At 60.0% G+C, this 9,359-nt stretch overlaps 2 protein-coding genes across 3 annotated transcripts; one reads left to right on the top strand and one right to left on the bottom strand.

The window, feature by feature from the left end:
* Positions 1-41: 41 nt before the first annotated feature.
* On the top strand, positions 42-4,137 carry SNX22 (sorting nexin 22). 2 transcript variants are annotated; one of them, XM_056500295.1, is made up of 6 exons: positions 42-531; positions 2,911-2,994; positions 3,088-3,192; positions 3,295-3,389; positions 3,532-3,605; positions 3,726-4,137. In XM_056500295.1, the coding sequence occupies exons 1-6, from the start codon at positions 496-498 to the stop codon at positions 3,866-3,868; spliced, it is 537 nt and encodes a 178-aa protein (XP_056356270.1). In that variant the 5' UTR covers positions 42-495; the 3' UTR covers positions 3,869-4,137. The 2 variants fall into 2 exon arrangements, with proteins under 2 accessions (XP_056356270.1, XP_056356269.1); XM_056500294.1 differs by having other exon boundaries at positions 3,529-3,605.
* Positions 4,138-4,310: 173 nt separating this feature from the next.
* PPIB (peptidylprolyl isomerase B) lies at positions 4,311-6,258 on the bottom strand. The gene is made up of 5 exons (XM_056500293.1): positions 6,064-6,258; positions 5,517-5,630; positions 5,301-5,394; positions 4,752-4,936; positions 4,311-4,639 (listed from the first exon to the last, which is right to left on the bottom strand). Exons 1-5 carry the CDS (start codon positions 6,217-6,219, stop codon positions 4,517-4,519), a joined length of 672 nt encoding a protein of 223 aa, XP_056356268.1. The 5' UTR covers positions 6,220-6,258; the 3' UTR covers positions 4,311-4,516.
* Positions 6,259-9,359: the final 3,101 nt, after the last annotated feature.

Here is a 9,359-nt window from a genome sequence, read left to right as displayed (position 1 = left end):
GTAACGGTGCATCCTGTGGAGGCTGAGGGAAGCAGCAGAGCCTCCCCCGTGTTGTGACAGGACAGAGGTGACCTTGGACACTGCTGTGGCCACTTGTCCCCACTCTTGATTAGGTTTTGGCTCTCTGCCTTGCTTTAGCAGAAGCCGTTTTTAGGATTTGAGCTCAGCGGTGCTCTATAGCAATCTCACTCTGTGGCATTCCCCATAAAGCCACGGTGGAGCTCTCAGGGGTGTGGTGCTCTCCTCTCCCCCTCCCGTAGGGGCAGGTTTTGCCCCTTTCCTCCTTCCCCAGCCTCGCGTGTGCATTTTATCAAAACCGATACCCTTTCTGCGTTAAAATGAGAAAAGGCATCGTGGGCTGACTTCCCACTTTCTTTTCCCCTTATCCTTGTGAACCGGGTCCCTGCGGCGCCTCCGCTGCTCCGTCCGCCTGTCCCGGGCTGCTCGGGCCGTGTCCCCTGTGGGCGGGCCCGGCCCGGCCCGGCCCCCCGGGCCATGATCGCCGTGTCCATCGCCGCAGCGGAGCCCGCGGTGAGGGACGGGCTGTGCGGGCTCGGGCCTCGGCTGCCTGAGGGGAGGGTGGGCGAGGGGAGGGTGGCTCCTTCTGCCCCGGGGCCGGGAGGTCCCCACGCGTCCCCCAGCCCGCCCGGGAGCGCGGTCCGTGCCGGCGGGGAGGTGTCCCTGCTCTGGGGGTCCCCTGAGTTCCCAGGGGCGGCACCCTGTGCTCTGGGGGTGGAGGTCGCTGCCTGTCCCTAGGCAGTCCCCGCTGGTGGCAGGCTCTATTTTGAAAGGGGGTGTCTCCGGTCCCGGGGGTCCTGCCTGCCCCTGTCCCCGCTGCCCGGGGGGGTTGGAGGTTTCTGCTTCTCCTTGCTGCTTCCACCCTAACCCAGGGGCTGGAGGGCTCTGCGTGTCCCATCTGCCCCGTGTCCTGTTCATCCCCCAGTACTGCCCCCGGGGTGGGGGGACCCCAAATACCCCTGGGAGGGTCCCTGACAGACACAGGGGGTCCCTGACCTAGGGGTTCCAGGCGGGGTCACTGCCGGTGGGGACCCACTGCCCTTGTGAAGGAGGGGATGGGGGACATAGGCAAGGTGAGATTATTTCGGTTCCCTTCCTTCCCTGGGATGCCCCACCTGCTCTGGGACTGAAGATCTCCTCGTCCCCCCAGGAGACCCTGAAGTGTCCCAGCCTCAAGGCTTGGAGGTCCCCAAGTATCCTCGGGGTCTCTGCCTGCCCTGGATCCTGCCGGGATCCTGCCTTTGAAATCGGGAGTGTGTGTGTCAGCCCCCGCAGCTTCCCTCTCCCCCCAGGGGTCCTCACATCCCGGGGGTGCCTCCGCTTGCCCCTGCCTGCCCTGGGGTTCTTGTCACTCCCACGGGGTCCCCACCTGCCCAAGGGTGGGTATCTCCTTGTGTGTCAGGGACTGAGAGTCCCCAAGTGCAATTGGGGAACCCCACTTGTCCCAGGGGCCACCCACTGCCCTTAGTACTGGGGGTGTTCCTCTGTCCTGGGAATCCCCTCTGACCCCGTAGGGTTACAGGGTCCCTGTCTATCCCTGGGTACCCCCATCTGCCCCAGGGATGTGTGTGTCCCACATCTGCCCTGGGGGTGGGATGTCCCCAGGTTCCTCCCCTGGTGTCCCCACCTGCACAGCAGTGGTTGTCCCTGCTGAGGCTAGAGGGGGGATAGACAGTGACCCTCTACCCCTGGAAGGGGCATCACTGGCGAGGGTGACCTTCTGTTCCCAGGGGGTCCTTGTCATATCCTTGCCTGCTTGCCCTGGATCATGGAGGGTGGAGGTCTTATGTGCCCACCAGGGTGTCCCCACATCCTCCCAGTGCTGAGGGGGTTCCCAGCAGCCCTGAACTCCTCCCAGGGGTCTCAAATATCCAGTCAAATGAGGAGGCAGGGGGGAGAGAGGGGCAGATTGGATCATCTCCCCTGAGGATGAGAGGTCCCTAATAGTCCTCGTGGATCCCTGTCTGGTAAGGGGGACACAAAGCCCTTGAAGGGGTGGGGATGGAGGTCCCTGGCCCAGGGGGTGCTGGGCAGAGGTCCCCACAGGGTTCCTTTCTGAGGTGGGTCCTCTGCTTTGGCCTGAGGGGTCCACTGTGTCACTGTGGGATGGAGGTGCCTCAGGGCCTCACCCTTGAAAGCAGGGGCTGTCCCTGGCCTGAGGGATCCCCACTGGCCCTGGGGAGTGCAGTGGGGGGACCCCTGGTCTGGGGGTTTCCTCTGGCTGTCTGTGAAAGAAGGGGTTCTCCTGCCTTCCCCAGGAGGGTGGAGATCCATGACTATCCCTAGGCAGGGAGCCTCACCTGCCTTGGGGACAGATGAGTTGTCTCCCTCTGCCCCATTGGTTTGAGGTTCCCACGTGCCCCTTCCTGATGTTCCTGCACCCCAAGGTGTTGGGGGTCCCTGCCAGCTCCAGGGTCCCAACTGTCTGGCAGGGTTTGGTGGGGCTTGGGTTGTCACACCTTGCTGTGTTCCCCCTGGGAGGGGAGAATTGTGTCCCATCTGCTTTTGGGGGTCCTGCCTGGTCCCACGGTGTCCCCATTGGCCATGGGGGTGTTGGGGGTCTCTGCCTGTCCTAGAGAAGAGGGGGTGGAGTGTCCCAAGTGCCCTTCCCAGGTCTGTGAGTTAGTGCTCCTACCTCCTCTGGATGGCTGATAAGGGTGGTGAGGCTGATGAGTGTGATGAAGATCGTGAGGGTGATGAGGACAATGGGCATGGGCAAGATGATGAGGCTGGAGCTGATGAAGATGGTGAGGGTGATGAGTGTGATGAAGATGGTGATAAGGGTGGTGGGGGTGCTGAGGCTGGAGCTGATGAGGATGGTGAGGGTGATGAGGAAGCGAGAGCAGCAAGGATGGTGAGGCTGATGAGGCCACGGTGTCTGTGCCCCTGCAGGTGTTCCAGGTGGAGGTGCTGTGCAATGGCCGGCGGCACACGGTGACCAAGCGCTACAGCGAGTTCCAGGCGCTGCACAAGCGGGTGAGACCCCCAGCTCTGCAGGAAGGGCACGTGGGAGGCCTGGCCTCATCCTCTCTGGCCTGCCCTGATATCCCCTTCCTCACTCTCCCTCAGATCAAGAAGATCTGCAAGGTCCCTGACTTCCCCCCACGCCATGTTCCCAACTGGATGCCCAAAGTGCTGGAGCAGCGCCGGCAGGGCCTGGAGGTCTACCTGCAGGTGAGGAGTGCACGGCAGCTTCAGGGTGGGTTTTGGGGTGAGGAACACGTGGTGGTGGGCTTGGAATGGGTTTTTGGGGTGCTGACCCCTCGGGCATTGCAGGGTGTGCTGTACCACAACAAGGAGCTGCCACAGGACGTCCTGGAGTTCCTGAAGGTGCGGCAGTGCCAGCAGAACGCCAAGGCCAGCAGCCCTCCGTGAGTGGATGAGTTCTACCAGCCCCAGATTACCTTACATAGCACCAGGATTGTCCCCCTGCCCCGTGTTAGGCTCCCTGAGTGTGTGGAGCTGAGGATGGTGGGGACAGGCTGAGGGCTGATGTCCCCTCTTCCACAGCAGCAGCAGACTCCTGCCCTCCCAGCGCCCCACTGTCAGCTTCTGCTCGGATCCCTACGTGCGGCCACACGGCACTGGTAAGGAGCAGGGCCTTGGAGCAGGTCTCCAAAAGGATCTCCTGGGCCCTGCAAAGGTGCTTCTCCTTCAGTGGGGCTCAGGAGGGAACAAGCTATAACAGCACCCCCATTTCCTCGCAGAGCTGCTCCCTAACACCATCCTCAGCGGGGTCCTGCAGGGCCTCTACCTCCCCCTGAGCTGTGTCCCCACCCAGGCAGTGCCCCAAGCCTCTGCAATGATGAGTTCCCAGACACCCACCCAGCACCCAGGGATGCAGTGGTGAGGAAAAGAGCCTTGTGGTGAAACAAACTCCCTCCTGCTGGCCTGGGGCAGGGAAATGGTGAGACAGGGAAATGGAAAGAGGACAGCGGGAAAAGCCAAAGGTGTGTTGGGAACCATGCAAAATCCCTTTTGTTGGCAGAGCAGGAGCTCTGCCTTTCCCCTCTCCTCTTTAGGGCTTGCAGTACAAGCCTTTGGATGCTGAATGATGCTGGAAATCCTCTCTGCATCCAGGCTTTGGTGCAATAAATCTCAATTTGACTGAGTGGCAAAGTGCTGTGCTGTGGAATTGTGCAAAGCAACCTCAGGGCCAGCTGTGGCATTGCTCCCAGCTGGATGAGATGTGGAAGAAGGAAGGTTGGAAGGGGGGCTGGAAGGTTGAGGGGTGCATCTAGGTGAGGGATGCAGAGTGATCTGCACCCCTCCGAAGGCAGGAAAGGTAGCTCTTTAAAAAACACATTGGTCACATTTATTGGTGCATGTGCTTCTTACAAAAGTGATGGAAGAACAGCCTGTGCCCCGTCCCACTGGCTGGGAGGCCACACAGAGGGGCCAGGCACTAGGACACAGCAGGCCCCAGTGGCCCCAGGGTAGGGGAAGCACAGCAGCCCCCATGCCACAGCCCCTCACAGCCCAGCAGGGCCTGGTCCCCTCACTCTTTGGCGATGGCAAACGGCTTCTCCACCTCGATGGTGCCACAGTCGACGATGGTGACGTCCTTGAGCGGCTTGTCCCGGCTGTCTGTCTTTGTGTTCTCCACCTTCCTCACCACGTCCTGGGTGGAGCAGAGAGTGAGAGAGGGACACAGGGGCAGAGCCGGCCTGGCCCAGGCCTGCCCAGGCCTGCTGTCCCCAGAGCACTGCCCCCTTTCCCTCTCCCATCCTCACCATGCCCTCCAGCACTTTGCCAAACACCACGTGCTTCCCGTCCAGCCACGGCGTCTTCACGGTGGTGATGAAGAACTGGGAGCCGTTGGTGTCCTTGCCAGCGTTGGCCATGCTCACCCAGCCTGGCCCGTAATGCTTCAGCTTGAAGTTCTCGTCAGGGAAACGGTCCCCATAGATGCTTTTTCCTAAGGTGGGGACAAAAAGGACACAGTGGAATAGGTCAGTGATGGTGGTCAAGCTGGGTGGGGGAATGAGCAATTCCAGAGCAGGGGCTAGCACTGATGCTGCAGGGATACATTAGACATGGACTGCTGCAGGGAGCTGGAAGCACCCCAGGAGCTGGGCAGGGACCTTATGCCAAGGACAAGGAGGCTCCCAGCATCCCAGTTATCCCAGCACTCAGATATGGCCTTGGAGCAGAGCTTTGTGAGCTCCATGCCCACTTGTTTCCACCAAGCTCCAGCTTTACATTTGTCCCAGGGCGCTGCAGGGGTTGGAATTGTAGCTGCTGTCTCACTCCAAGACACTGGCTTGGATCTGCCACATTACCTCCAGTGCCATCACCGCGGGTGAAGTCTCCTCCCTGGATCATGAAGTCTTTGATCACACGGTGGAACTTGCTGCTCTTGAAACCAAATCCTTTCTGGGGGTGTGGAGGGAGAACATGGAGTGAGGTGAAGGGACAGAGCAGAGCTCTGTGGCCCCAGGGCCCCAAGCAGGACCCAAGCTGGGGCAGGTGAGGTCCAGGGCACCAGGGGCCCTCACCTCTCCAGTGGCCAAGGCCATGAAGTTCTCCACCGTCTTGGGCACTGTTTTGCCAAACAGACCGATGACAACACGGCCCACATCCTCCTCACCGATCCGCAGGTCGAAGAACACCTTGGGGGGAGGGAGTGGTGGAGGAAGGTTGGGGGGGATCAGGGCATCCAGACTCACCTTGCTGGACCAACCCACCCCCCGCAGTCCAGCTCACCAACTCCAACCAGGCCCAAAACCTCACTAGGTGAGGCTAGTGCCGCACTTTCCTGGCTGCATCTCCCCTGGCAGCCTGACCACTCACCCAGCTCGATCCCGACCCCAGACCTTCAGCCCAGGCCCCCCGCGCTGGACCCTCCCGGCCTTACCCACCCTCCCCGTCTGCGCCCCTCAATCCCAGACCCCTACGGCCCACCCAGGGCCCCTCAATCCCAGACCCCTACAGCCCATCCAGGGCCCCTCAATCCCAGCTTCCCTTCCCCAGCTCTCCCCCGCCCCATGCGGGCTCCCCTCCTTCCCAGTGCCCCCCCGGCGGGCCCCGCCTCGGTGCCCCGACCTTGGCGGTGACCTTGGGTCCCTTCTTGCGCTCGTCGGCGCGGGAGGCTGCGGGCAGCAGGAGCAGGAGGGCCGCGCCCAGCGCCGCCGCCGCCACCAGCACCTTCATCCTGCGCCGCTCGCAGCCCGGCCACAGCGCCCGCCGCGCCGCCGGCATCCGGCCACGCCCGCCGCGCACCCCCGCCCGCACCGCGCCTTGGTACCGCCCGCGCCGGGCGCCCGCCCGCTCCGCCCGCCTGGGCGCGACCAACCGCGGTCACGGGGGGGGGGGAGGTAGCACCTTCCGGCAAGGCCGGGCGCAGGCTTGTGCCACGTTGCCCGTGGCGGGGCGGGCGCGGCGCTGCCAATCACGGGGAGCGGCGCCATGATTGAGCGCTGAGGGAGAGGGCGGGACGCGGCTGCTGTTGTGTGGCCCGGTGGATCCCCGCTTTGTCCTCCGGGCCCGGCGCCTCTCCGCTAGCAGCAGCCGCGGCCCCCGGGGCACGGGGACACCGAGCGCCCGAAGCCGAGCCCGGTGCCGAGCCGAGCCCCCGGTGAGCTAAATGACCGCGGGTCCGTGTGTGAGGACAGATCCCTTTGAGAGCAGCTGGCACTGCATCCACTGAGACACTCGCACCCCAACCCAAATGCTCCCACGCTTGGAACCTGCTCCACACTGATCTCTCCTGTGACATTTTTGCCTTAGTTCCCAGTCGTAATAATTTTAAGCATGAGCTTTCATTTCCTGTTCCCAAAAATGTGGGGACACGTGGGGATCTCAAAGGTTCCCTCTCTGACCCCTGGAACCCACATCTCCACCTTTGAGATTTGTCTTCTTTGGGGATTGACACTGACCCAGGCCTGATGAAAACCTAATTCCCACATGTTCCAATAACTCCAGCATTTGCAACCATAGACTGGTTTGGGTTCAAAGGGACCTTTACTGCCATGGGCAGTGACACCTCCATGGTGCTAAGCTGAACAAAGGCATCTGCAACACCACAGACAGCCCTGTGTGCTTCCAGCCCAGCCTCTCCTAGTATTCTAGAGCAATTAGGGCTTCTCGCACTCCTTCCTTCAGTTTTTATCCCACAGCTTTGCCAGAAGACAGGTCCCAGTACCCCTCTCCCTACGGTCCCTTCTCAAGGGCTGCCTCAGGACAAGGCATCCTGCATTCCAGGACAGCTGAAGTGGGAATGTGTGGGTTCAGGGGGAAGGGAAATCAGTGCCACCATGCCTCGGCCAAACTCGGTAGGGCTGAGGTGTTGAGAAGGTCCCACCCATGTGTTGTCCCCGCCAGGGTGAGCAGAGTGTGACACAAGTGCCCAGTAGAGCCAAAGAAGACAAAACACAAATGCCACGGTCAGGCTGAGGTAATAAATACTTCTATTAATGGAGAACAATGCAGCAGTGCAATGTTTTATTGAAAAAAAAAAAAAAAAATCATCTCACTTGATACCTCAGAAGACTGCATCGCAACGTTGGTGGGCCAAGAGCCGCTGGGAGCCCCCAGGAGCCCTCCCCTGGCCTGGGGTCTCCTGGCTGTGACCACTGCCAGCAAGGAGAGGAGGGACTGCTCAGGTTAATGCCCTACATCCTACCACAGCATGGCTGGCTCAGTCTGCCTGCATCTCCTCGTCACCTCACAGCTCCCTGGGGACAGCGGTTCTCTCAAGTACAGGACTTGCTGGTAACCTGCTTTATTTAGTTTTCTACAAAAATTTTTTGTTAAAAAGCCACCCCACATCTTTGCCCTTTTTTTTTTTTTTTTTTTTTGAAGAGTCCACCGTACGATTATAGTGCAAGAGGGCTTGGTACAAGTGAGCATTACCAGCATGCCGTGGGGGAACACTCCTCCCCTACAAACACATCATTGTAGGATTAAAAGAACACCGTATCTCCGGAGAGAAGCTGTAGTGGGTCACCATGAAACAGCTTTCAATCCAACCCACTTAAAAACAAGGTCGGGAAAGTTTCTAAACGATCAAATACATTCACTTAAAAAAAAAAAACAAAAACAAAAAAACAAACCTCCAAAAAAACAACGAACAAAAGAAACCAAAAACATTTAGAAACAAAACCTGTTGAGATGGCCCCTTCCCCCCGCCCGCCCTCCCTCTCCCTGCAAACACTTACATATGCTGCAACTACAAGCTGCTCCTTGAGCGGAGGCAGCGAGGAATGACCAAACACGGCAGGAGATGCAGAAGGAATTGAGTTCTGGTGACAGGCACTTAGTGGGGCTTGGGAGGGCAGCAACAGAAGTGTCTCAGGGCCCAGCTCGTCGGCAGCAGCCAGGATGGCTCCGCGGGGAGCGCCTGTGCCCCGGGACCCCCTCCCAAGATGCCAAACCATGGTTTCCTACAGCAGGGAGGAATACCTGTGCCAGAGACGCGGCTCCGGGGAGCCGCCGGCAGCGGAGGAGGCTGGAAAGCAAAGGTGGTGTGTGCCCATGGCCGTGCCCTCCCTGTGGCACCAGGGGACAGGGCTGCACGCCTGGCATGTGCCTGTGGGAGGGGAGCGGTGCCCTTCCTGCCCTGTTCCTGCCCTGTTCCTGCCCCGGCTGGAGGAAAGCGCTTTGCTGGGGGCAGGAGGTGCGTGCCTGAGCCGAGGGCTCTGCACCTCCAGCGGCTCATTGGGGTAAGGCATGGAGACAACGCAGCAGAGAATGGACACGAGATGCCCGGCAGCGATCCCGGCCAGGAGGGAGGCTTTTCCACCCTGGGACCACACCAGTGTCTGCCTGACTCAGGAATGTGTGAAGAGCATGCCCAGAGCTCACTGCCCAGGCTGAGCTCCTGCCCTCCAAGCCTACTCCTACCCAGCCAGGGAAACTGAACCCCCTGGCAGTGTTGCTCTGTGAAATCCAAGCTACACAGATTAGCATTAAATCCAATAAATGAGAATGAGATCTAGTCTCTCGCTCTCCTCCCTTCATGCTCTCCAGGATTTTGGGGTAAGCCAGGCCCAAGTTTATGACAAGTGAACCATTCCAGCCTGATCTGGTGTCACACATGGCAAGACAAAGTCGAACAAATCCATTTATAATCCCAAGGCTGCTCGAGTTGTCCCATAGCCCTGCCACCTCTTCAGTAACTGCTGGCAGCCTCATCTCCTCCAATTTGGGAAACGCTGCAGTTGGATGCAAGATTTCACTGTTTTTCTGAGTGTGCAAAGCACCCCAAGCCCTTTCCTTGACACTGGTTTTGCTCAAAGTGGTGCAGGAGAACCGTGGCAGCTCCAGGGGTGGGACGGTGTGGGCGGACTTGCACCTGCCCCATGCTCAGAGAGGATGTGAAGGCAATTCCAGTCAAACCT

The sequence above is a fragment of the Oenanthe melanoleuca genome, chromosome 10 (assembly GCF_029582105.1).
Source record: "Oenanthe melanoleuca isolate GR-GAL-2019-014 chromosome 10, OMel1.0, whole genome shotgun sequence".
In the NCBI taxonomy this organism is placed as follows: domain Eukaryota; kingdom Metazoa; phylum Chordata; class Aves; order Passeriformes; family Muscicapidae; genus Oenanthe; species Oenanthe melanoleuca.
Note: the sequence above shows the minus strand (reverse complement) of the source record. Positions and strands in the feature narration are given on the sequence as shown.

Excerpts from the sequence above, each read along its gene's own strand:
- SNX22 (XM_056500294.1), top strand. The coding sequence starts at position 496 with ATGATCGCCGTGTCCATCGCCGCAGCGGAGCCCGCG. Across the intron at positions 3,193-3,294 it reads GCCTGGAGGTCTACCTGCAG|GGTGTGCTGTACCACAACAA; the intron begins GTGAGGAGTGCA and ends CGGGCATTGCAG. Across the intron at positions 3,390-3,528 it reads GCCAAGGCCAGCAGCCCTCC|CAGCAGCAGACTCCTGCCCT; the intron begins GTGAGTGGATGA and ends CCTCTTCCACAG.
- PPIB (XM_056500293.1), bottom strand. The coding sequence starts at position 6,219 with ATGCCGGCGGCGCGGCGGGCGCTGTGGCCGGGCTGCGAGCGGCGCAGG. Across the intron at positions 5,631-6,063 it reads GACCCAAGGTCACCGCCAAG|GTGTTCTTCGACCTGCGGAT; the intron begins GTCGGGGCACCG and ends CCTCCCCCCAAG. Across the intron at positions 4,937-5,300 it reads CCGCGGTGATGGCACTGGAG|GAAAAAGCATCTATGGGGAC; the intron begins GTAATGTGGCAG and ends TCCCCACCTTAG.